General features: G+C 43.6%; 1 protein-coding gene across 3 annotated transcripts in view; it reads left to right on the plus strand.

Annotated features, from left to right (window-relative positions):
* Nucleotides 1–27456, plus strand: part of arhgap39 (Rho GTPase activating protein 39) — a 445463-nt gene that overhangs the window by 214527 nt on the left and 203480 nt on the right. For 2 of the 3 annotated variants that reach the window (XM_052016995.1, XM_052016998.1), the window contains exon 5: nt 25531–25605. The exons of the other annotated variant lie outside the window; for it this stretch is intronic. In XM_052016995.1, coding sequence (XP_051872955.1) covers nt 25531–25605 — 75 coding nt within the window. The remainder of the gene's footprint in view (nt 1–25530; nt 25606–27456) is intronic. 3 annotated transcript variants of the gene reach the window in all.

Genomic DNA, 27456 nt, shown 5'->3' on the forward strand with positions numbered 1-27456 from the left:
AATAGATGATATTAAGGGAGGTGCAGGTGAATCTCTGTCTCACCTGAAAGGACTGTTTGGGTCCCTGGATGGAGGTGATGGAGGTGGTGTAGGGGCAGGTGTTGCACCTATGGCAGGGGCAGTGGAACGTTCCCGGGGTGGGAGCGGGATGGGTGGGGGTGGAGGAGTGAACTAGGGAGTCGTGGAGAGAGTGGTCCCTGCAAAAGACAGAAAGGGATGGGGAGGGGAAGATATGCTTGGTAGTGGGGTCCCATTGGAGATGGCGGAAGTGGTGGAGAATGGTGTGTTGGATACGTAGGGTGGCAGGATGGAAATGTGAGGACAAGGGGGACCCTATCCCTGTTGGGTCTGGGAGGAGTGGGGCTGAGAGCAGAGGTGCAGGAAATGGCAGAGATATGGGTGTGAGCTCTCTCGACCATAGTCGAGGGGAAGCCCTGGCAGACCCAACAGGGAAGCCACTCCAGAGAGTAATCTGAATGCAAGAATCACTATTATGAAACAGAGATTTGCCAGCCTAAGTGTTTCCGTAGTTTAGAGAGCACAGGGGCAATCAGTGCATGTGACTGATTCCAGTTACAGGCAGCAGAGATATGGATGACTTGATTTATGGAAGTCTGGAGGCTGGTTCAGAATATAATGGATGAGCTGAGCCAAGGAGGAGACATGCACTTTAAAGAAAAGTATATAATTGTGCAGATAGGTGGCAGGTCAGAATATTGAACAGAATATAACAAATTTTAATGTGATTAGAAGATTAAAAAGGAAGAAAAATAGAGTGCAAGATAAAGCTAGCCAGAAATATAAAAGCAAATAGGAAGATATTTGAAAATGAAAAGTGTTAACAATGAGAGCATTAGTCCTATAGGGAGTGAGTCTGGGGACTTAATAATGGAAAACAAGTCGATGGCAGATGAATTAATCAGGTACTTTGCATCATTGTTCACTATAGAGGATACAGGCAACATGCCAGATGTAGCTGTAAAGAAAATTACAGACACTAGGGCAATGGTACTGAGCAAATTGTTGGAGCTCCTGGCTGATAAGTTTCTAGGTCCTGATGGACTTCATCCTTGGTTCTTAAAGGAAATAGCTGGTGAGATGTTTTCCTATATTTAGGGAAGAATCCATTAAATGTTGTGTCTTTATTCAGAAAGGGGAGGACACAGAAAGCAGGAAACTGCAGACCGGTTAGCGTAACATCTGTCATGTGGAAAATCTTAGAAGTTGTTAATAAAAACTTTATAGCTAGACGCATAAGAATTCAAGGTAATCAGGTAAAGTCAACATGCCTTTCTGAAAGGGAAATGATGTTTGGACGATTTATCATAATTAATTGTAAAGGTAACATGTGCTCATAGGGGATAAAGGGGATCTGGTGGATGTGCTGAGGTTTCCAGAAACCATTTGATAAGCACTGCATCAAAGAATATTGTGGGAAATAGAAGCTCGTGGTATAGAAGGTAACACTGGCATGGATAGAAGACTGGCAGGTTAATGGGAAATGGGGATAGGCATAAACAGGTCTTTCTCAGGTTGGCAAGATGTAACAAGTAGTGTGCCACAGGGATCGGTGCTGAGGACTCAACTTTTAACGACCTATGTAAATGTCTTGGACGAAGGCACCAAAGGAACGGTTGCTAAATTTGCTGACACAAAGGTAGGTAGGAGACTAAGGAGGCCACAAAGGGATACAGATTAAGTGAGTGGACAAGGACCTGGCAAGTGGTGTATAATATGGGAAAATATGAAATTATCCATCTTGACAAGAAAAATAAAAAAGCAAATTATCTAACTGGTGAGAGAATGCAGAGGATCTGAGAGTCCTACTGCATGATTCATAATAGACTCATGTTTAGGCACTGTGAGTAATGCAGAAATGCTCAGAATACTATCTTTTATTGATTGGGGAATTGAATACAAAGGTAGGGAGGTTATGCTCCAGTTATATAGGGAATTGGTGAGAGTACAGTATTACTTTCGCTATTTAAGGAAAGATGTTAATGTGCTGGAAACAGTTCAGTGAAAGTTTACCAGACCAATACCTGGAATGGGCAAGTTGTCTTATGAGGAAAGAGTGCAAAGGAGATTTATGAGAACGTTGCCAGGCCTCGAAGGCCTGAGTTATAGAGAGAGGTTGGGCAGGCTAGGACTTTATTCCTTGGAGGGTAGGAGACTGAGGAGTGTCCTTACAGAAGTGTATAAAATCATGAGGGGCATAGATAGAGTGAATGCACATAGTCACCGTCCCAGGAAAAAGGAATCAAAAACAAGAGGGCATAGGTTTAGGGTGAGAGGGGAAAGATTTAAAAGGGACCTGAAGGCAACTTTTCACACAGAGGGTGGTGGGTATATGAAATGAGCTGCCAGAGGAAGTGGTTGAAGCAGGTACAATGACAACATTTAAAAGACACCTGGACAGGTATATAGATAGGAAAGGTTTAGAGGGATAGGGGCCAAACGTGGGCAAATGGGACTAGCTTAGACGGGCATCTTGTCATGGATGAGTTAGGCTGAAGGGCTTGTTTCCGTGCTGTATAACTCTATGTAAGGTTGAATAGACTGGGCTCGTGTCTGCTGGAGTTTAGAAGGGTGAGAGGGGACTTGATTGAAACATATAAGTTTGTGAACGGTCTTGACAGGATGTAGAGAGGATATTTCCCCTTGTGAGAGAATCTCAAACTAAGGGTCACTGTTCAAAAATAAGCAATTGCCCATTTAAGACTGAGATGTAGTGAACATTTTTCTTTCAGAGCGCTATGAGGCTTTAGAAATCAGAAAGGTTGAAGCAGAGTCTTTAAATGTTCTTAAGGCAGAAGAATCAGAATCAGATTTATCATCACTGTCTTATGATGTGAAATTTGTTGTTTTGCAGCAGCAGTACAGTGCAAAGACATTAAATTACAAAAATAAATAAATATTGCAAAAGGGGAAAAAAGGAATGACGAGGTAGTGCTCATGCGTTTATGGACCATTCAAAAATCTGATGGCAGAGGGGAAGAAGCTGTTCCTGAAGCATTGGGTCATCAGGCTCCTGTACCTCCTTCCCAATGGTAGTAACGAGAAGAGGGCACATCCTGGGTTGTGAGGGTCCTTAATGATAGATCCCACCTCCTTGAGGCACTGCCTCTTGAAGATGTCAGCAATGGTGGGGAGGGTTGTGCCCATGATGGAGCTGGCTGAGTCTACCTCTGTAGCCTCTTGCGATCCTATGCATAGGAGGCTCCATAACAGGCTGAGATGCAACCAGTTAGAATGCTCTCCACCGTACATCTACAGAGATGACAAGGTGAAAGTTATCAGGATGGGGGTGCAGAGTTGAGATTACAGTCAGATCATTCATAATCTTATTTCGGAGAAGGCTTGAGGAATTGGAATTGGTTTATTATTGTCACTTGTACCGAGGTACTTTGAAAAACTTGTCTTGCATATCATTCATACAGATCAATTCATTACACAGTTCATGGAGATAGTACAAGGTAAAACAATGCAGAATGCAGAATAAAATTTAACAGTTACAGAGAAAGTGCAGTGCAGGTAGACATTAAGGTGCAAGGTCATAACCAGGTGGATTGTGAAGTCAAGAGTCTATCTTACTGTACTAGGGAACAGTTCAATAGTCGTATAACAGTGGGATAGAAGCTGTCCTTGAGCCTGGTGGTACATGCTTTCAGGCTTTTGTATCTTCTGCCTAATAGGAGAGGGGAGAAGAGAGAATGTCTGGGGTGGGTGGGGTCTTTGATTATGTTGGCTGCTTTACTGAGGCAGTGAGAAGTATAGACAGAGTCCATGGAGGGGAGGCTGGCTTCTGTGATGTGCTGAGCTATGTCCACAACTCTCCGCAGTTTCTTGCAGTCACGGGTAGAGCAGTTGCCGTACCAAGCCATGATGCATCCAGGTAGGATGCTTTCTATGGTGTGTTGATAAAAATTGATGAATGTCAAAGCGAACATGCCAAATTTCTTTAGCTTCCTGAGGAAGTAGAGGTGTTGGTGAATTTTCTTGGCCGTGGCGTCTACATGGTTGGACCAGGACAGGCTGTTGGTGATATTCACTCCTAGGAACTTGAAGCTCTTAACCCTCTTGACTTCAGCACCATGGATGTAAACAGAAGCGTGTGCACAGCCCCCTTTCCTGAAGTCAATAGCCAGCTTTTTTGTTTTGCTGACATCGAGGGAAAGGTTGTCATGACACCATGTTAACTAAGCTCTCTATCTGAACAGGAGATGAGTGGCCTACTTCTCATCCGAAATTGTGTGTTTGTCTGTTACTATGTTCGATGTAAGTACTTTCAAGATTAAGAATTTTAAAGTTAGAAAGCAAGTTCAAAGTAAGTTACTGGGGAAGTGTTGAACCTGTCACTATAAATAGTTTCAGGAGAATCAGGATCATGTACCAAGATTAGATGGCATAAGGGAAATGAGTTCATGAGTCAAGTGGCTATTCCTGATCCCGGAAACTACAGTATCCATGGATAAGTTAAACTTTTGGTAATGATGTCTTTTAAAAATTATAGACCTGGTAATTGCTTCTTGACATTTCTTTTGGTGTTAGAGCAGTATTGTGGGTCGTACTACTGTTGTTCATGTAAGGAGTGGGAAATTCAGATGCAAGATTCATGAATAACATTGTCAGTTTTCTCTGTGTAACACTGCACTGATAATAACATTGCTGGTTTCAGCGCCGAGTTTCCTTTCCAGGCGTTGAAAGTTCTCACTGTTGTTATAATGCAACACAACAGGTGCAGTCTTTAAAGGGACATGCCACTGTGCATTCCTCCAGCTATTGGAGAGTGTTCCCACTAAATTAATAAATGTTGCAGTGATGGACAGGGGGTTAGTGGAAGAATGTTCCTAGGAGGTCCAAGACTCTTGGACAGGCTGGTGAAGAGCAGTGCCCACAGAAGACCTGGTCTTTGTGCAGGACTCATGAAGATTCTCCAGGGCTAGAGGGGGTGCTCTAAGTAGGAGATTGCCCTGGAGGTCACTGTAAGGATGTGTGGTCTTTCAATATCTGAAATTTAGAAATGCATGCAATGCAAAAAATGCCTGTTCTCCCTGGTCCTGTGGCCTGAGGAAAAAGTTATTGTCCTGTCATTGAGATGGGAGTTTTGGAGACGTCTCTAATGCAACAATGGGCAGGGAACTGTAAAATGTGGTACAGATCAGCAGCATCCCCTGAAATGGTCCTGAGGCTAAGAGGCTGAGTCCCAGCTTGCCCAGGGCTACCTCAGCTTGCCCAGGGCTACCTCTGACCGTGACATCTACTGGAAAAGCTGACATGGTACATGTGAGTTACATTTGAGATTTTAGGAGATCAGAGTTCTCACTGCGGATTAAGGATGCAGTTTGAAAGCTGGTCCTTTAAACAGCAGAGTTTCAGGGGAAACAGATTCAGTAATGTTGGAGCAGGCAGCTGAGTGAAAGGGAGCAGAGTGGTCGGGCTTTGGCTTAAGGGGCTTCAGTGTAAAGGGGCAAAGCAGGTGAGTAGCTGGTAGGTAGGTAAAAGTAAGGTTTCACCTGTTATCTGTGATAAATATTTACGAAGGAAAAACTAGTAGGAAAGAAAAGGAATTAGTTCAGATGGAGGACATGGTGGTGTGCTGCAGCTGCTTGATGTGGGAACTCATGGACCTCGCTGTGGTCCAAGATGGCCACATCTGCAGTCAGTGCTTGAGGCTGGAGGAACTTCGGCTCAAAATCGATGAGCTGGAGTTACAGCTTCAAATACTACGCAGCATCAGGGAGGGGGAGAGTTTTGTAGACACTATACATAAGGAGACGGTCACCCCCCCTTAGAGCAGGTAATTCTGGAGTCGAGGAAGTAGATAGAAGGGTGACTGTCAGGGGAGGGAAAAGGAAAAAGAAAACGAACAGGCAGATGGAGCAGAGGACCCCGGAGGCTGTTCCCCTCAGTAACAGGTTTTCCACTTTGGAGACTGTTGAGGGAGATGACCTGCCGGGGCCCAGCAGCAGTAGCCAGGTCTGTAGCACTGGGACCGGTCCTGCTGCTCAGAAGGGAAGGGAGGAGAAGAGGAAGACAGTAGTGATAGGGTACTCGATAGTCAGGGAAACAGATAGGAGGTTCTGTGACAGTGAGCATGAATCCCGGATGGTTTGTTGCCTCCCAGGTGCCAGGGTCTGGGATGTCACTGATCGGGTCCACAGGATTCTAGAGCGGGAGGGAGAACAGCCAGAAGTCGTGGTTCATGTTGGTACCAACAACATAGGTGGGAAGAGGGATGAGGTCCTGAAAAGTGAGTTTAGGGAGCTAGGCAGAAGGCTGAAGGACAGGACCTCGAGGGTAGCGATCTCAGGATTGCTGCCAGTGCCACGTGACAGTGAAGGGAGGAATAGGAGGAGATGGCAGATAAATGCGTGGCTGAGAAGTTGGTGCAGGAGGGAGGGTTTTAGATTTTTGGATCATTGGGACCTCTTCTGGGGAAGGTGGGACCTATACAGAGAGGACGGGTTACACCCGAACCTGAGGGGGGCCAATATCCTTGCGGCCAGGTTTGCTATGGTGGTTCAGGAGGGTTTAAGCTAGATTGTGAGGGGGAAGGGAACTGGAGGAGTAGGTCAGAGGAAGAAGGGGAAGGGGAAAAGTCAGACCTGACAGGTAGAGAGGCTTTGAGGAAGGAGAAGCAGAGTACGGGCTACAAAAGTAGAAAGGTGAATGGGCTAAAGTGCATTTAATTGAATGCGAGAAGCATCAGGAGTAAGGGAGATGAACTGAGAGCTTGGATAAGTACATGGGACTATGATATTGTGGCTATTACAGAGACACGGCTGACATCGGGGCAGGAATGGATATTGAATATTCCTGGTTTTCAGTGTTTTAAAAGGGATAGGGAGGGGGAGAGAAGAGGAGGAGGGGTGGCAATACTGGTCAGGGACACGGTTACAGCTGCAGAAAGGGTGCATAATGTAGAAGGATCCTCTCGAGAGTCAATATGGGTAGAAGTCAGGAATAAGAAAGGGGCAGTTACCCTCCTGGGAGTATTATGTAGGCCCCCCGGTAGCATTAGGGATACTGAGGAGCAGATTGGGAGGCAGTTTTTGGAGAGATGCGAAAATAACAGGGTAATTTTAATGGGAGACTTCAACTATCCAAATATTGATTGGCACCTACTTAGTGTCAAAGGTTTAGACGGGGCACAGTTTGTTAGGTGTGTCCAGGATGGATTCCTGACACAGTATGTTGACAGGCCGACTAGAGGGAATGCCATCTTAGATCTAGTTTCAGGTAATGAACCGGGTCAGGTGGGTGAGCATTTGGGGGACAGTGACCATTGCTCCATAACATTTAGAATTGTCATGGACAGGGATAGGAGCAAAGAGGACGGGAAGATATTTAATTGGGGAAAAGCGAAGTATGAGGCTATAAGGCGAGAACTTGAGAGTGTAAATTGGGGTGACATTTTGGGAAATGTACTATGGAGGTGTGGTCGATGTTCAGGGATCTTTTGCAAGATGTTAGGGATAAATTTGTCCCGGTGAGGCAGAGAAGGAATGGTAGGGTGAAGGAACCATAGGTGACGAGAGAGGTGGAACAACTAGTTAGGAAGAAGAGGGCTGCATACATAAGGTGTAAGCGGCAAGGATAGGAACTTAGGAAAGGGCTGAGGAGAGCGAGAAGGGGACATGAAAAGGCTTTGGCGAGTAGGGTTAAGGAGAATCCCAAGACTTTTTTCTCGTACGTAAAGAGCAGAAGGATGGCTAGGGTAAAGGTAGGTCCGATTAAAGACAAAGGTGGGAAGATGTGCCTGGAAGCTGTGGAAGTGGGTGAGGTTCTCAATGAATACTTCTCTTCAGTATTCACCAAGGAGAGGGGTCTTGATGCTGCTGAGAACAGTGTAGGTGAGGGTAATGTTCTAGAGTATGTAGATATTAAGAGAGAGGATGTGTTGGAGTTGTTAGAAAATATTAGGACAGATAAGTCCCCGGGGCCTGACGGAATATTCCCCAGGCTGCTTCATGAGGCGAAGGAGGAGATTGCTGAACCGTTGATTAGGATCTTTGAGTCCTCGTTGTCAACAGGGCTGGTACCAGAGGATTGGAGGGTGGCGAATGTTGTCCCCTTATTCAAAAAAGGTAGTAGGGATAGTCCAGGAAATTACAGACCAGTGAGCCTTACGTCTGTGGTGGGTAAGCTGTTGGAAATTATTCTAAGAGATAGGATCTATGAGCATTTGGAGAAACATGGACTGATTAGGGACAGCCAGCATGGCTTTGTGAAGAGTAGATCTTGCCTCACAAGCCTGATAAGGTTCTTTGAGGAGGTGACTAGGAAGATTGATGAGGATAGTGCAGTGGATGTGGTTTACATGGATTTTAGTAAGGCGTTTGACAAGGTTCCGCATGGTAGGCTTCTTCAGAAGGTCAGAGGCCAAGGGATCTGGGGAAGCTTGGCTGTGTGGATTCAAAATTAGCTTGCCTGTAGAAAGCAGAGGGTTGTGGTGGAGGGAGTGCATTCAGATTGGAGGGCTGTGAATAGTGGTGTCCCGCAGGGATCGGTTCTGGGACCTCTACTTTTTGTGGTATTCATTAATGACTTAGATGAGGGGCTGGAAGGCTGGGTTAGCAAGTTTGCAGATGACACAAAGATTGGTGGTGTTGTCGATAGTGTGGAGGGCTGTAGAGGCTTGCAGAGGGATATTGATAGGATGCAGAGCTGGGTTGACAAGTGGCAGATGGAGTTCAATCCGGAGAAGTGTGAGGTAGTACACTTTGGAAGGACAAACTCCAAGGTGGAGTACAAGGTAAATGGCAGGATTCTGGGCAATGTAGAGGAGCAGAGGGATCTGGGGGTTCATATCCACAGATCACTGAAAGTTGCCACACAGGTGGATAGGGTAGTTAAGAAAGCTTATGGGATGTTAGCTTTCATAAGTCATGGGATCGAGTTTAAGAGCCGTGAAGTGATGATGCAGCTTTACAAAACTCTGTTTAGACCACACTTAGAGTACTGTGTCCAGTTCTGGTCACCTCATTATAGGAAGGATGTGGAGGCGTTGGAAAGGGTACAGAGGAGATTTACCAGGATGCTGCCTGGATTAGAAAGTATGGATTATGAGGAGAGACTAAAGGAGCTAAGGCTGTTCTCATTGGAGAGAAGGAGGATGAGAGGAGACATGGTAGAGGTGTACAAAATATTGAGAGGAATAGATAGAGTGGACAACCAGTGCCTCTTTCCCAGGGCACCAATGCTCAAAACAAGAGGACATGGCTTTAAGGTATTGGGTGGGAAGTTCAAGGGTGACGTTTTTCACCCAGAGAGTGGTTGGTGCATGGAATGGTGGTGGTGGTGGCTGATACATTGGACAAGTTCAAGAGATTGTTAGATAAGCATATGGAGGAATTTAAGTTAGAGGGATATGTGAGAGGAAGGGGTTAGATAGTCTTAGGTGTGGTTGAAGAGCAGTACAACATGGAGGGCCGAAGGGCCTGTATTGTGCCGTATTGTTCTATGGTTCTATGGAATGGTGGTGGTGGTGGCTGATACATTGGACAAGTTCAAGAGATTGTTAGATAAGCATATGGAGGAATTTAAGTTAGAGGGATATGTGAGAGGAAGGGGTTAGATAGTCTTAGGTGTGGTTGAAGAGCAGTACAACATGGAGGGCCGAAGGGCCTGTATTGTGCCGTATTGTTCTATGGTTCTATGGTTTTTAATAAAAGCTGGCTATTCTGTAAGTAGAGAGGAACTGTTATTTTTCAGAACAGTGGGTTGAAGAATTCACTGAAGATGAATTTTGTGTGTGGGGCTAGTTTTGATGATTTGGAGGAGTTTTACACCAGAAAAACATGTGCTAGAGCAAAAATCAAACTGAAAAGTGAGGAGGTAGATTTCCCAGTTAGCACTCAGAAATCTGTGCAAAATTGTTCTCTTCTGAGTTAAATTGATCTTCAGCTGCAAAGCACTTGTTTTGGGAGAAACAAAGGACTGCAGATGCTGGAATCTAGATGAAAAGTACTATGATACTGGAGGAACTCAGCAGGCCAGGCAGCATTTTGTTCTGGGAGTTGTCTGAATTAGTTCATAGCCTGTTGTTCCGAATGTCCTGGAAGGTATGTTTTAGTTTTGTGTGAAGTTTTGAGTCTAGTTGGACCTCGTATTGTGGACATCTAGTTTGAGTCACTTTCAATTCATCTGTGGAATCACGGTTCTACTGTTGTCCTGTATGCAATTTGGTTCACGGTAATTGCACTGGTTTGCAAATTGACTGGGCCTGTCCATAAAACACATCATTTGGATTGTCTATGTATTTTTAACAGTGTAAAGTAAGGTGCTAGAATTGTGTAATTATGGTCGCTGGGAGCAATTCTTCAGCCAATTATGTTAATTTATGCTTCACTTGTTGCATTTGGGGCTGTTTAAACATTATTTCTCTTTCAATGGATATACGGCATTCCTCTCAAGTATATTTCTTGAGGATCAGAAATGAACATCTCAGCTTGCCTAGGGCTATCAATGACTCTATTTTTCAGCAGTATTGTACCATGAAATTCTCAGAATGTCTCTTTTCTTTGAAAAAATGCCAAACAAAATACTTGGGACTTGAGTAATAGTACAGTTAAAACAGCTTACACTCCCAAATATCTTAGGAAAATATTGTAACACAGTTTAAACAATATGAATGCCAGGCACAAACAGTTGTATTTATTAATTTATTTTCATCAGTTCAAAATCATTCTCTAGCAGATCTCAGTTTTGAGAAAGATGAAGATTTCTCTTTAACAGAAATAATAATTCCTTTTTTTACCTTTATGTAAAGGGAACGTTGTTCAGGTGCGTGTTATCTGGGAGTGCTTTGTGTTCAGAGTTTTTGGCATTCTAGAGGCAGCTAGCCAGGACCGTTGAACACTAGTTGTCCTGTTTGTACCCATAAATCCATTTAAAACAATGCTGTTTTCTCAATCCAAATAAAGATAAAAAAGGTAAAACTTTTAATTTTAAGTCATATTATTTTTGCTTTGTTTATTTGCTTATCAACTGCCTTCCATCTCATTCCCTGCAGAACTTCACATCTTCCCTCCCTTGCTATGGCTCTTGTCATGACTTTGATAATACCTGTGCATAACTGGTTTAGCTCTACATCAGTAGCTCCAGCAGAACTACTTCAAGAACCAGCTGTCCTCATGCTCTTCAGACAAAACAACGCAGGATTATTCTGGAGAATAAAGATATCCCAATTACTTATCTCGCTACCATCCCTTCACTTAAATCTTGCTACCCAAGCCCTTCCACCATTGCTTTCAACAAATTCAAAGAATTGTAGCTAAGATCGACACCATCCATTGTTCCCTCTATTACTTGTACCACTTCTCTAATTTCTCTATCACCTTCTTTCATACTCTTTCTCATCTCATTTACACAACAACATTCAGACATGGGCAGTGGCAAATAACATCCATGCCACAGAAGCTGGGCAATGACCATCTCCAACAAAAGATAATCTAACCATCTGACCTTGACATTCAAAGGCATTGCTATAATCCTCACCATCAACATCCTGGGAGTCACCATTGACCAGAAACTCAACTGGACCAGCCACATAAATATCGTGGCTACAAGAGCAGATCAAAGGTTGGGTATTCTGCAGATAGTAACTCACCTCCTGACATCACAGTGCTTTTCCACCATCTGCAAGACACAAGTCAGGAACATAATGGAATACTCTTTACTGTCTGGATGAGTGCAGATCCAACAACTCACAGGAAGCCCGACACCATCCAGGACAAAGAAGCCTGCTTGACTGGGACCCCATCCCTTCTACCAATGGTGCACAGTAGCGACAGTGTGTACCGTTCACAAAAAGCAATTACTTGGCCAGGCTACTCCGATACAACTCTCCATGATCTATCTATACCACCAAGATGGACAAAGGTGGGAGGCATGTGGGATCACCACCAAATGTTGGTCCCCTCCTAGTTGCTCACCATGCTGATTTGGAAATATTCTTTCATTATCACTGGGTCTAAATTTTGTAATTCCCAACCCAATAGCAGTACAGGAGTACCTTCACAGGAGGACTGCAGCAGTTCAATAAGGAGGCTCATCATCACCTTCTGAAGAGCAGTCAAGGATGGGCAATGAATGCTGGCCTTGCTGGCAGTGACCAGATTCCCAGAAAATCAATAAATACAAAAGAGACACTTCCTGTTTCCCTGGCCTCATTTTCACCAAACAGCTGACCACTGTCCTGCATTTCATGATATCCATGCTAACTGATATTGTAAATACTCTCCTCTCCTTACATACAATCCGCCTTCCCTTCTAAACTGATATCATCGCTCTTTCTCAATAAATCTGTGTTTGAAACTACTGTCACAATTGCCATCCCATTGTTTTGACTGAATTTTTCCAGTCAGGTTTTCATCCCCGCCACAAAATTAAAATAGCCCAAACCAAAGTTAAAGTGTCATCTTCTGTGTCTACACTTTATGTTCTTGCTCTCTTTAACCTCTCTGCATCCTTTTACATAATTGGCTGCACAATCCTTCACTGAAGGCTCTCCTCTATCGTCCAGGCACGGTAGTGTAGCGGTTAGCATAACACTTTACAGTGTCAGCAACCCGGGTTCAATTGCTGCCACTGTCTGTAAAGAGTTTGTACGTTCTCCCCTTGTCTGTGTGAGTTTCCTCTGGTTTCCTCCCACATTCTCCCCTTGTCTGTGTGAGTTTCCTCTGGTTTCCTCCCACATTCCAAAGACATACAGGTTAGGAAGTTGTGGGCATGGTATGTTGGTGCCGGAAGCGTGGCGACACTTGCGGGCTGCCCCCAGAACACTCTACGCAAAAGATGCATTTCACTGTGTGTTTCCATGTACATGTGACTAATAAAGAAATCTTATCTTATGAGATGAACTTCATTTCCACTTTTAGCTATTTTATCTAGAGCATCTCCAGCAGTGGTTTCTCTTCCTACTCTTGCTGAGTTATTTCCTGACCAAGAATTTATCCTTCTTCTCCCCACCCACCCACCCCCTTTCCACTCTGCATGCTGACAGTGCCCAGTTTTAATCCCCATTACCTGCTTTGCCCATTCACTGCTTCAGGACTGGTTGCCTCAATTTTGAATAAACTATAATACCCTTAAGCTAAAAGATGACTTTCATCTTTGACCCTTTTACATACTACATACTCTTGACATAAATACTCCTGAGGCACAGACAGAATCGGAATCAGGTTTACTATCACTGACTTATATGACATGAAATTTGTTGTTTTGCAGCAGCAGTACAGTGCAAAGACATAAAGTTACTATAAATTACAAAAATAAATAAATAGTGCAAAAAAAGGAATAACAAGTAGTGTTTATGGGTTCATGCACCGTTTAGATATTTGATTGCAGAGGGGAAGAAGCTGTACCTGAATCATTGAGTGTGGGTCTTCAGGCTCCTGTACCTCCTCCCCGATGGTAGTGACGTGAAGAGGGCATGTCCCAGGTGGTGAGGGTCCTTAGTGATGGATGCCGCCTTCTTGAGGCACCGCCTCTTGAAGATGTCCTCGAAGGCAGGGAGGGTTGTGCTCGTGATGAAGCTGCCTGAGTCTACAACCCTCTGCAGCCTCTTGCGATCCTGTGCATTGGAGCTTCCATATGCAACCAGTCAGAATGCTCTCCACCTTACATCTACAGAAATTTGTAAGAGTTTTTGGTGATATACCAAATCTCCTCAAACTCCTAATGAAATAGAGCCGCTGGTGTGCCTTCTTTGTGATTGCATCAGTGTGTTAGGCCCAAGATAGATACACCAAGATGTTGACGCTCAAGACCTTGAAGCTGCTCACTCTTTCCACCACTGACCCCTCAATGTGGACTGATGTGTGTCCTCCTGACCTCCCCTTCCTGCAGTCCACAATCAATTCAAAAACCATGATAATGCTGGAGGAACTCAGCAGGCCAAGCAGCATCCGTGGAGAAAAGCAGGCGGTCAACGTTTCAGGTCAGGACTCTGGCAGCTCATTCCACATACTGACCACCCTCTGGGTGAAAAAGTTGCCCCTCAGGTTCCTATTAAATCTCTCTCATCTCACTTTAAACCTATGCCCTCTAGTTCTTGATTCCCCAGCCCTGGGAAAATGACTGTGCACATTCACCCTTCACCCTTGACTCCTTTGCCCTTTCCCCCAGCCATTTGCTTTGCTTCTTTCCCTAAACCTCAACACTTCTCTGATATCATTCCTCTCTTTTAAGATTCTCCTTAAAGCCATGTCTTTGACCAAGTGTTTGCTCATACCTTCTAATCCCTCTCCTTTGGTTCAGCATTCTTTAGATATTATAGGTGTTGTATAAATATATTCTTGTTGAACACCCCTTGGTAAGGACACCTTAGTGTCTTGACCTGGCCTGACCTATGTATGGACCCTAGACCCACAGCAATGTGGTTAAACTTTAACTGTCCTCTGAAATAACCCAGCAAGCCACTTGATGTTAGAGATGGGCAGTGTTGACCTTACCAACAACACTGACATTCCATGGATGAACAGAAACCTCTCAAATCATTGTGATTCACATCGACATAATACTTGACTACTTTCATGTGTATGGCACAGACTGTTTTGGACTTCAACTGAAAGATATTTATGTTAGGATGTTGCTTGATTGAACTTTTGTTAAACCATTTTTGATTTAACATTGAATGACCTGGATCAATTAACATCTGATTTTACATAGGCATAAACCAAATAGACATTTAAATTCTAAGCTCTTTTTCAACTGTCTAAAGTATCTGATTTACAAGAATAAAGCTATCCACCTTTCCTTTTGAAGTGTAAAAGGAATGAGGTGATATATGCTGCTGGTGGTTACAATTTTTCAAGGCTAGCAGCATTTCTTGTTTTTATAAATAGGGAAGAGAAAAGAGCTTGGTATAAAATTAGTACAAGGCAACTGTGTACCAAAGGGTGACCCATTATTGAAAGAATGTAAAGCTACAGAAAGCATATTAAATCTAACTAACAAGTGGTCATCAGGATTTTCCATCAGCATTATTGTAATGTCAGCAATTATGGTTTTTCTCCCACCATCTGTAGGCTCTTCATTATTGAGCATTGACCTTCAAAAGGCAGAGCAGGGTGGTATTGGGGGCATATTTTGTTTGAATTGCAATCAGTGTCGCCATGGAATCGAATGGCAGAAAGGATGTCAAGAAGGTTGAGGTCAGCCTGTCCTCTCTTCGAATGGATGATTGGCTTTCACAGAGATCCCTGACTAGGTAATTGCGTTATTGTAATTGACGAGGAAGCAATTTCAGAAGTCCTTCTTAAATTGCCACTAATATTTTGGATATGGATTTCAGGTTATTAAAACTGTCAGTAACTGATGAAGATTGGAAAGGAAGTGGGATCAGTTTCTTGCTATTAGAAAATCTTATTGCAAATATCTGAAACTGTATGAAGCAGTAGAGGCCGACATTTGTTCTCCCTTGAGAAGTTGTGTTATATTGCATGTTAGTTAATGTGTGTTAGAGGAAATGATTATAGTATGCTCAATATAAATATTGGTAACACTTCCCTTTATTTAGTGAGTTCACCAACAGAAACGTTGTCAAGCTTTGGCACATCCATTGAGTACTGGATGCTAATACATCTACTTCAGCTGCATAATAAAGTTTAATTTTGAAGGTACCGATGATTGTTAATGCATAGTCCTGAAATAGACCTTCTAATCATAATCACATGATGTGTGGAAATTTGACAGTATCAAAACTTTATGTAAACCACAAAGAATACTGGAGCCACTAAAATTGTACCTTCTATCTGAAACATAATTTTCCCCTTGGTCACTAGAAATATCCTAAGGTTTTAACTACGTGGCTTTATGAAAGTGAAGAAGTTAGTAAATGTTAACAGGATCCCAATATAGTGACTTACTTTTTAAGTGGGCAACTGCCAGTATAAAAATCAAGGTCATCATCTCTTCCATGCATTTCTCCAGTGCTATAGTTACATTCAGGAATTTTGTTTTTTACGTAAAACGCACTTTGCTGTTAACAAATCTTAATCATATATGTATATTACTACCCTATATTGAAAATATTAGAACATAAAACAGGCCCTTCAGCCCATGATGTCTATGCCGACCATAATGCCAAATGAAACTAATCCCATCGGCCTTCACATGGACTATATCCCTCCATTCCCTTCGTGGTCATGTGTCTGCCTAAATGCCTCTATCATGTCTGCTTCCAACACCATCTCTGGCAGTGCATTCCAGGCATCCACCTCTCTCTGTGTAAAAAAGCTTACTCCACATATCTCCTTTAAACTTTCTTCCTCTCACAAAGCTACGCCGTCTAGTATTTGACATTTCTACCCTGGGAAAGAGACTGTGACGATCTACCCTACCTATGCCCCTCATAATTTTATAAACTTCTGTCACGTCTCCCCTCAGCCTCGGACTCTCCAGAGAAAACAACCCAAGTTTGTCCAACCTCTCCATATAGTGAATACTCTCTTATCCAGGCAGTATCCCTGGTAAACCTCCACTGCGACATCTACAAAGTCTCCACATCCTTCCTGTATTGGGGTGACCAGAACTGAATACAATACTCCAAATGCGGTCTAACCAAAGTATTATACAGCTGCATTCTAATTATGCATTGTCCTGTCCAGGTACTTGACTTTAAATAAAGGTATCTCCTGTTCAAACTCCACAAGCTCAAAAACTTTGGGTCTTCTTACATCCCTCAATCTTTTGTTATGTTGCTTAGTATCACACTGTTCCAATTCTGGCTCTTCCTTCAATTTTTTGTTTGTGTTAAGGAACAAAGACTATTGTGACAAAGGCACAGTAGTGTAGTGGTTAGGGTAACACTATTACAGCACCAGCGACCCAGGTTCAATTCCGGCCGCTGTCTGTGAGGAGTTTGTACGTTCTCCCTGTGTCTGCGTGGGTTTCCTCTGGGTGCTCCGGTTTCCTCCCACATTCCAAAGACATACGGGTTAGGAAGTTGTGGGCATGCTATGTTGGCGCCGGAACCGTGGCGTCACTCGAGGGCTGCCCTCAGAACACTCTACGCAACAAGATGCATTTCACTGTGTGTTTCGATGTACATGTGACTAATAAAGATATCTTATATCACACACTGGAGCAATGTTTGGTGATGCAACTTAGCCTTAAATATTTCAGGCCATTCCCATGATTGTTGTTAGCTGGCTGGAAATGATGCAGTTCATCTTGTCTCCTAACTTTTGGGTAACAGGGGAATGATCACCATGTAAAGCTATGATTCATGAGCTAAATCAGGAACTGTGTTTTGTAAAGTTATAAACAGCAGCAAAAGATCCAAGCAACCATTTTCTTTGAATTATAGGGCATATAATTAACAGTGGCTTGGATGCAAGAATAAGATCAGCGCATTGTTCCAAAACTGTTGAAGTTGGTCAATATTACTTCAAATCTCAGTTGGAATCTTAGAGCCTGCAGCTGGATTAAATTGGAAGAACACTGTCAAATATTCCATCTATTTGTCATGGTTCCGAGTGCTGGTTCTCGACTCTGCACCTTATCCCCATTGATGGGGCCTCGTTGTGCAGCACATGGTTTCCATGCACTACTATTTGCCTAATGACACACACCTGGGTTCCATCAGGAGACTAGTATAAGAACCCTGGTTTCACAAACACTGGTTGCCAGATTATTGGTCTATCTCTGGGTATACCTCATCTCCTGGCTGCTTAGAGCCATCTACTCTAGAACAGTCCCAGTTTCACTGTTTTTCCTAGAATACCCTGTTTCCGTGTCGGGACTCCATCTCAGAGCCCCGAGGCAAGATTCCTTATGTTCGCCATTCTGCGTTCAGTTCTGAGGAGGCATCCCGACTCCAGTCTTGGACTGATGTTCCGCATTTGGGTTCTCCGCGATCTCGCTCTTCTTGCGATATTGTGACACTATTAATCTCTGAGGTAGTACCCAAGAAATTTTTCTCATGTCCTGAATTTAATAATTTAGCTGAACTCTAAAGCAGCTCAAAGCTGATTCTAATAGTCCAGCTGCTTAGGACGATATTCGACTGCGAGTCTGCTGATTAAGTAAACAGTTGAAGTTTTTGCTTGCATCACCCAGTTTAACAAAAGGCAGATTAAACATCAATGACATTGAGCAACAAACAAAGACTACATGTCAGAATATAGAACATGGAGAATCCAGAGAAACCAAGAAGTAATAGCAAATTACATTTATTTGTCACCTTTAACTTGGTAAAGCTTTGCTGGAAAGTTATCAAGCAAAATCTGATGCTGGGCCATTTCAGGCATGTTAGAACAGATAACCACAGGTGTGGTAAAAGAGATGGATTTCTTAATGGAGGAAACAGAAGCAGAATGGTTTGGAGGGAAATTCCAGAGACTGGAGCCCTGGTAGCTAAAGTCGAGTCTGTCAGTTGTGAAGTGATTGAAATCGGATGTTCAGGAGGTCAGAAGGAAAATTAACTACCAAACTCCCAAATGATGATTCTGTTTGAAAGACTTTAGCAGATCTGTCATCTCTACAGCTCTTGGTGACAATGTTATTGTCAAACCAATATCCTTGAAAACCATGTTCATCTCAGCATCCATTCTTAACCTGTAGCATTGTGCTCCTTGGACTGTCTAGACGACCCAAAGCTTTTCTTTAATTGGTTTCATATAAGGCAAGCTGTCTAGCTGCTTACTTGAACTGAATTGGTTATTGAATAACTTCAACTTTTTCCTGATACTGAACTGATCTTAAGAGCCCATGTCATGTCTATCACTGAAGTACCTTCGACCTGAAACTTTAACTCTTTCTCTTGCCATAGATGCTGCCTGACCTGAGTGTTTCTGGAATCTTTCCACTTTACTTCAGATTTCCAGCATACTTTGATTTTCAAGTTACTAATGAAACAGCCTATTTTTGATGTTCAAAATATTGCCTCCTGATTCTACTGTTGCTAAAAGATCCATTCCATTCCCAGATGGAGACACGAGACTGCAGAGGCTGGAATCTGGAGCAACACAAGGTGCTGGAGAAACTCGGGGGGTCAGGCAGCATCTATGGAGGGAAATGGACAGTTGATGTTTTGGGTTGAGACCGTTGACTCCATTTCCCTCCATAGATCCTGCCTGACTCGCTGAGTTCCTCCAGCGCCTTCTGTGTCACTATTCCCGGGTTCCCCCATCTTACTTTTTTACTCCAGATTTCCACTCTGTGCAAATGCCTACTCATTCATAGCTTCCTTCCTCCAGAGTTTTCTCTGTTTACCCCTGCCCCAGCATTTGTTTTAAATATTTTTCCCCTTGGTCACAATTCCATTACACCACCAAATCCTAGCAACCTCTCCTCCAATTGCAGGTTATCTGGTTGCCTGAAATTGCCCTGCAATGTAGTCCCCCTTCTGCCCTCCACTGTCAGGAGCAGAGGTTTCAGCTGTCAGTATCCTTATTATTTTCCTCTTGTGCATGCAAGTTCCTCGATGCTTTTGAAGATATAAAACACCTTTGACTTTTCCTTTGCTCATCTCCCCTGAACTCCTGGCTGGATCTTGTCCACCCCAACTCTGAGTGAAGCACCACAGCCATTTCACTGTGTTACGTGAAATGGTAATTTACCATTTATAGAACTAGCATTATAGAACAATACAGCACAATACAGGCCCTTCGCCCCACCATGTTGTGCTGACCTTCAAACCACTCCTAAGACTATCTAACCCCTTCCTTCCACATATCCCTCTATCTTAAATTCCTCCATATGCTTATCTAACAATCTCTTGAACTTGACCAACGTATCAGCCTCCACCACCACCCCAGGCAGCGCATTCCATGCACCAACCACTCTCTGGGTGAAAAACCTCTCTCTGACGTCTCCCTTGAACTCCCCCGCGCCCCCCATTACTTTAAAGCCATGCCCTCTTGTATTGAGCATTGGTGCCCTGGGAAAGAGGCGCTGGCTGTCCACTCTATCCATTCCTCTTAATATTCTGTATACCTCTATCATGTCTCCCCTCGTCTTCCTTCTCTCCAAAGAGTAAAGCTCTAGCCTCTTTAGTCGCTCCTCATAATCCATACTCTCTAATCCAGGCAGCATCCTGGTAAACCTCCTCTACACCCTTTCCAACGCCTCCACATCCTTCCTATAATGATGTGACCAGAACTGGACACAGTACTCTAAGTGTGGTCTAACCAGAGTTTTGTAAAGCTGCATCATTACTTTGCGGCTCTTAAACTTGATCCCACGACTTATGAAAGCTAATATCCCATAAGCTTTCTTAACTACCCTATCCACCTGTGTGGCAACTTTCAGTGATCTGTGGATATGAACCCCCAGATCCCTCTGCTCCTCCACACTACCCAGAATCCTGCCATTTACCTTGTATTCTGCCTTGGAGTTTGTCCTTCCAAAGTGTACCACCTCACACTTCTCTGGATTGAACTCCATCTGCCACTTCTCAGCCCAGCTCTGCATCCTATCAATATCTCTCTGTAAGCTTCGACAGCCCTCCACACTATCCACAACACCATTGATCTTTGTGTCATCTGCAAACTTGCTAACCCAGCCTTCCAGCCCCTCATCTAAGTCATTAATAAATATCACAAAAAGTAGAGGTTCCAGAACTGATCCTTGTGGGACACCACTATTCACAGCCCTCCAATCCGAATGCACTCCCTCCATCACAACCCTCTGCTTTCTACAGGCAAGCCAATTCTGAATCCACATGGCCAAGCCTCCCTGGATCCCTTGGCCTCTTAACCTTCTGAAGAAGCCTACCTTGCGGAGCCTTGTCAAACGCCTTACTAAAATCCATGTAAACCACATCTACTGCACTACCCTCATCAATCTTCCTAGTCACCTCCTCAAAGAACCCTATCAGGCTCGTGAGGCAAGATCTTCCCTTCACAAATCCATGCTGGCTGTCCCTAATCAGTCCATGATTCTCTAAATGATCATAGGTCCTATTTCTTAGAAACCTTTCTAGCAGCTTACCCACCACTGACGTAAGGCTCACTGGTCTATAATTCCCTGAACTATCCCTACTACCTTTTTTGAATAAGGAGACAACATTCACCACCCTCCAATCCTCCGGTACCATCCCTGTGGACAACGAGGACTCAAAGATCCTAACCAACGGTTCAGCAATCTCCTCCCTCACCTCACGAAGCAGCCTGGGGAATATTCTGTCAGGCCCCTGGGACATCTGTCCTAATATTTTCTAACAGCTCCAACACATCCTCTCTCTTGATAAATACATACTCTAGAACATTACCCTTACCAACACTTGTCTTCAGCGTCATCAAGACCCCTCTCCTTGGTGAATACTGAAGAGAAGTATTCATTGAGAACCTCACCCACTTCCACAGCTTCCAGGCACATCCTCCCACCTTTGTCTTTAATCGGACCTACCTTTACTCTAGCCATCCTTCTACTCTTCACGTACGAGTAAAAAGCCTTGGGATTCTCCTTAACCCTACTCGCCAAAGCCTTTTCATGTCCCCTTCTCGCTCTCCTCAGCCCCTTCTTAAGTTCCCTCCTTTCTACTCTATATTCCTCACGAGCCCTGTCAGATCCTTGCTGCTTACACCTTATGTATGCTGCCTTCTTCTTCCTAACTAGTTGTTCCACCTGTCTTGTCACCCATGGTTCCTTCACCCTGCCATTCCTTCTCTGCCTCACCGGGACAAATTTATCCCTAACATCCTGCAAGGGATTTCACGGATAAGTTACTATTCCGCTTCTCTTCCTGTACAATTGAAAAATCACTCTGCTTTCTCAGTTTTAAGACGTGACACTGTGATTGTGTGTGATGACTTCTGCAGCCCTGTTCCATTCATGTAAAGGCCAGTCATCTATTGTAGGCAGCTTACTGTTTCTGACAGTTCTCATTTGATTGGCACCTCCAGAAAATAGTGTAGCATGATTCCTGGGAGATTTATAAACAGACACTGTGGTATCTGGAGATGGTTTTAGTGCTAGGAGGTTAAACATTGCAAATGGAGTCTCCTTGTAATGGTAGGAAGAGCTTGGCCTGAGGCTTTATAGATACCTAGCCTTTAGTTGCAATGGAAATTAAAGTGTTGTATGTGACTTCAACTTCCCAAACAATTGGCAGCTCTCAACTATCAGACTAATATGAAAGGATTAAACTGCAATCTTCATGGGATTTGGGAGTTCCTTAGTATTAAATTCACAGATGTTATTCAGTTATTGCTTCAAGGTCATGTTGATATTACGAAAGCAGTTTAAGCATTCAAGGTGAGTGCGCGTGCTCTGTGCTGCACACATCCACAGTATTTGTAGTTATACAACATGGAAACAGGCCCTTCGATCCAACTGGTCCATGCTGACCAAAATGTCCCACCCAAGTAGTCCCATTTGCCAGCATTTGGCCCATAACCTTCTAAACCTTTCCATCCATCTACCTGTCCAGCTGTATTGTAAAACTTGTTATTGTACCTGCCTCACCCTCTTCCTCTGGCCGCTCATTCCACATACATACCACCCTTAGTGTAAAAAAAAAGTTGCCTCTCAAGTTCCTCTTAAATTTTTCCCCTCTCTCCTTAAACCTATGCCCTCTGGTTCTTGATTCCCCAACCCTGGAAAAAAGACTAAGTACATTCACCCTATCTAAGCCCCTCATAATGTTATACACCACTATAAGATCACCTCTTGGTCTCCTGCGCTCCAAGGACTAAAGTCCTAGCCTCTCCAACCTCTCCCCATAACTCAGGCCCTCAAGTCCTGGCAACATCCTTGTAAATCTTTTCTGCACTCTTCCCAGTTTAATAACATCTTTCCTATAGCAGGGGACAAAAACTGAACACAATACTCCAAGTGTGGCCTCACCGGTGTCCTGTACAACCACTCTGTGACCTCCCAACTTTTATAATCAATGTCCTGACTTATGAAGACCAGTCTGTCAAAAGTCTTTTTCACCACCCTGTCTACCTGTGACTCCACTTCCAGGGAACCATGTATTTGTACTCCAAGGTCCCTCTGTTCTACAACACTCCCCAGAGCCCTGCCGTTCACTGTGAAAGTCCTACCTGGATTTGACTTTCCAAAATGTAACACCTTGCACTTAACCAAAGTAAACTCCATTTGCCACTCCTCGGCCCACTTACTCAGCCTATCAAGATCCCCCTATAATTTTTGACAACCCCCTTCATTGTCCACTGTACCACCTATTTTAGTGTCATCTGCAAACTTACTAACCATGCCTTGTACATTCGTAGAACATAGAATATAGAACTGTACAGCACAGGAATAGGCCCTTCAGCCCACAATGTTGTGCCGAACTAACTAAATTAGTAATCAAATGCCCAATTAAACTAAACCTTTCTGCCTACTCAATGTACCCTTCATTTCCTGCACACTCTAAGAGCCTCTTGAATACCTCAGTCATATTTGCTTCCACCACCACCCCTGGCAGCACATTCCAGGCACCCACCACTCTCTGTGTTTCTAAAAAAAAAACTGCCCCACACATCTCTGAACTTACTCCTTCTCACCTTAAATGCCCTCTGGTGTTAGACATTTCAAACCTGAGAAAAAGGTTTTTAAGATTATGCCTCTCATATTCTTATAAACCTTTATCAGGTGTCCCTTCAGCCTCCGACACTCCAGAGAAAACAACCCAAGTTTGTCCAACCTCTCCTTATAGCATGTGCCCTCTAATCCAGGCAGCATCCTGGTAGATCTGTTCTGCACCCTCTCCAAAGCCTCCACATCCTTCCTGTAATGGGGTGACCAGAATTGAGTACAATTCTCCAGATGTGGCCTGACCAGAGTTTTACAAAACTACAAATTAACTTCCTGACTCTTGAACTCAATTCCTTGACTAATAAAGGCAAGCGTGCCATACGCCTTCTTTACCACCCCATTAACCCGTGCGGCCACTTTCAGGGAGCTATGGACTTGGAAGCTAAGATCCCTCTGTACATCAACATTTGCCATTAACAGTGTACTGTCCCTTTACATTTGATTTCCGAAAGTGCAACACTTCACATTTGGCCGAGTTAAACTCCATCTACCATTTCTCTGCCCATATCTGTAACTGATCTACATCCTGCTGTATCCTTTGCCAGTCTTCTACACTATCTACAACACCACCAATCTTTGTATCATCAGCAAACTTACTAACCCACCCATCTACATTTTTATCCAGGTCATTTATTTACATCACAAACAGCAGAGGTCCCAGTACAGATCCCTGCGGAACACCACTAGTCACAGACCTCCAGCTAGAACAAGTCCCATCGACCACTACCCTCTGTCTTCTATGGGCAAGCCAGTTCTGAATACAAATGGCCAATTCATCGTGGATCCCATGCATCCTAATCTTCTGGGTGAGCCTCCCATGAGGGACCTTGTCAAATGCCTTACTAAAATCCACATAGACAACATCCACAGCTCTACCTTCATCAATCACCCTAATCACCTCGTCAAAAAACTCAATCAAGTTAGTAAGGCATGACTTGCCCTGCACAAAGCCATTGCTGACTGTCCCTAATTAGGCTATGCTTTTCCAAATGCTCATAAATCATATCCCGAAGAATCCTCTCCAGTAACTTTCCTACCACTGACGTGAGACTCACCGGTCTATAGTTTCCAGGATTATTGCTGTTTCCCTTCTTGAATAAGCTATTCGCCGGTCCTCCAGGACCTCACCTGTGGCAAGAGAGGACACGAAGATATTGGTCAAGGCCCCAGCAATCTCATCACTTGCCCCTCTCAATAATCTAGGGTATATCCCATCAGGCTCTGGGGACTTATCCACCTTAATGCTCTTTAAGAGACCCAATTCTACCTTCTTCTTTACCTCAAAATGGCCCAGCATATTAGCACACTCCACACCGATCTCCCATCCTCCAAGTCCCTTCTCCTTGGCAAATACTGATACAGAGTACTCATTTAGGACCTCACCCACATCTTTAGCTTCCAAGCACATGTTCCCTCCTTCATCCTTGAGTGGTCCAACCCCCTCCCTAATTATCCTCTTGCTCTTGATGTCCGTATAGAATGCCTTGGGATTCTCTTTCATCCTACTACCAAGGACTTTTCATGTCCCCTCCTGTTCTCCTAATTTCCTTGAGATCTTTTCTGGCTTCTTTGTAATCCTGAAAGGCTCTGTTTGATTTTAGCTATCCAAATGTGGGTAGAATGGATTAGCTAAAGAAGAGACACTTTCAACAAGTAGCTACTCTCCCCTGTATTAGGGAAGTGCAGTACTGTCCGAGATGCTGCCTTATTGGCAAGCCGTTGAATGATGAAGCATTTTATTGCAAGGAGTCACCTCTAGTCGTCTATGATTTCAAGAAGCAAGTTAATAAAAGGCCATCTTTTCTTGCATTACAACAATGACCGCACTTTGAAAGTACTTTATTGGTTGTAAGACAACTTGGGAGATCTTGATATCATCAAATTGTGAAAGGTGTCAAAAGAAGTCCTATTTAGTTTCATTTCAATAGATCATCAGTGATGTTGAGAATTTACACTTTTTTATTTAGCTGCCTGAGTTTTTTTTTATCACAGCAGCTTTTCAGCATGTTTTTTTACATGATTATGATTCTCAAGTTGTTTTCAGTGTGTTTCTCATGTGCTTGGGCTTGAAGACAACAGCAGGCACGAGAAGACCATCAAGCCTGACAAGTAAGTATACAACACGACCATGAAACTCAGAAAGTGAACATTGTCACTTGAGGATGTGCAGCAGATTAGGCCAACCAGCTCCTTGAACCTAGCCCACCGTTCAATAAGATCATGGCAGATTCAATCTTGGCTCCAACACCACTTTCCCCCTCTGTCCCCTTACTCCATGACTCCTGAGCATTTCAAATATCTGTCAATCTCCACCCCGAACATTTTCAATAACTCCGGCTCTGTACTCACTGGGATGCAGAATTCCGTAGATGCAGGACAATCTGAAACCAGAAATTCCCCCTCATCACAGTCTAAAATGGTGATCCCTTATTCTGAAATTAAAGTCAAAGTCAAGTTTATTGTCACATATACAAGTACATGTGTGCAAAGGTGCAATGGAAAACTACTTGCAGCAGCATCATAGGCACATAGCATATAAGCAGCATTCACAAGAAAAACATAAATTAAACTTTTAAAATATGCAAAACTTTTAAAAGAAAGAGCACAATTAGAACACAAAAAAGTTCATTTTAGTGCAAAGTAATCAGAGTGGTCGTAGTGTTGCTAAACTGTAGTGATTAGGGTTGTGCCGGTTGGTTCAAGAACCGAATGGTTGAAGGGAAGTAGCTGTTCCTGAACCTGGTGGTGTGGGACTTAAGGCTTCTGTATCTCCTGCCCGATGGGAGCTGCAAGAAAATGGCACAGCCCGGATGGTGGGGATCTTTGATGATGGATGTTGCCTTCTAGAGGCAGCACCTCCTGTAGATACTACCGATGGTGGGGAGGGATGTGCCCGTGATGTATTGGGCAGAGTCCACTACTCTCTGCAGCTTCTTACGTTCCTGCGCATTCAAATTGCCGTCCCAGACCATGATGCAACTGGTCGGGACGCTTTCAACAGGATATCTGTTGAAGTTTGTTGGAGTGTTCGGTGACAAGCCAAACTTCCTTAACCTCCTAAGAAATTAAAGACACTAGCGCTTCTTCCCTGTGATTGCATCTATCTGCTGGGCCCAGGACAGGTCATCCGATATGTTAACGCCCAGGACTTTAAAGCTGCTGATTCTCTCCACCATCGATCCCCCAATGTAGACTGGCACATGTTCACCCTCCTTCCCCTTCCTGAAGTCAGCAATTGGCTCTCCAATTATGCCCTCTTAATTCTCAATAACTCCACCAAGGGAAACATCTTCTGAACATCTATTTTGTCAAATGCCTCAGAATTGTATATTCTTATGATTTTCTAAATATCCTGCTAATATCTCCCTAATAATGAATTACAGCATTTTCCCATGGCAGGTGTAAGGCCAACTGACTTACAGTTTCCTACTTTCTGGCTCTGTCCTTTCTTGAATAGTGGCATTATGTTTGTGATTTTCCAGTCTGGGATCTCTCCAGAACCCAGAGAATTTTGGTAAATTACAACCATTGTGTCTCTGCAGCCACTTCCTTTAAGACCCTGGGTTGCAAGCCATTGGCTTCAGGGGATCTTCAGCTGCATTAGTCTGCCTGGTACTTTTTCCTCCAGTGATAGAGAACGTAACGACAGTACTTAGAGTATCCTGGAGGTATTGTCCATTGAGGCCATGTGGGTAGAATTTAGGAATAATAGAGGGTTGATCACTTTGCTGAATTTGTACTGTAGGCTTCCCAATAGTTGGTATTGGTATTGGTTTATTATTGTCACTTGTACCGAGGTACAGTGAAAAACTTGTATTGCATACCGATTGTACAGGTCAATTCATTACACAGTGCAGTTACATTGAGTTAGTACAGAGTCCATTGAGGTAGTACAGGTAAAAACAATAACAGTACAGAGTAAAGTGTCACAGCTACAGAGAAAGTGCAGTGCAATAAAGT

The sequence above is a fragment of the Pristis pectinata genome, chromosome 5 (genome assembly GCF_009764475.1).
Source record: "Pristis pectinata isolate sPriPec2 chromosome 5, sPriPec2.1.pri, whole genome shotgun sequence".
Taxonomy (NCBI): domain Eukaryota; kingdom Metazoa; phylum Chordata; class Chondrichthyes; order Rhinopristiformes; family Pristidae; genus Pristis; species Pristis pectinata.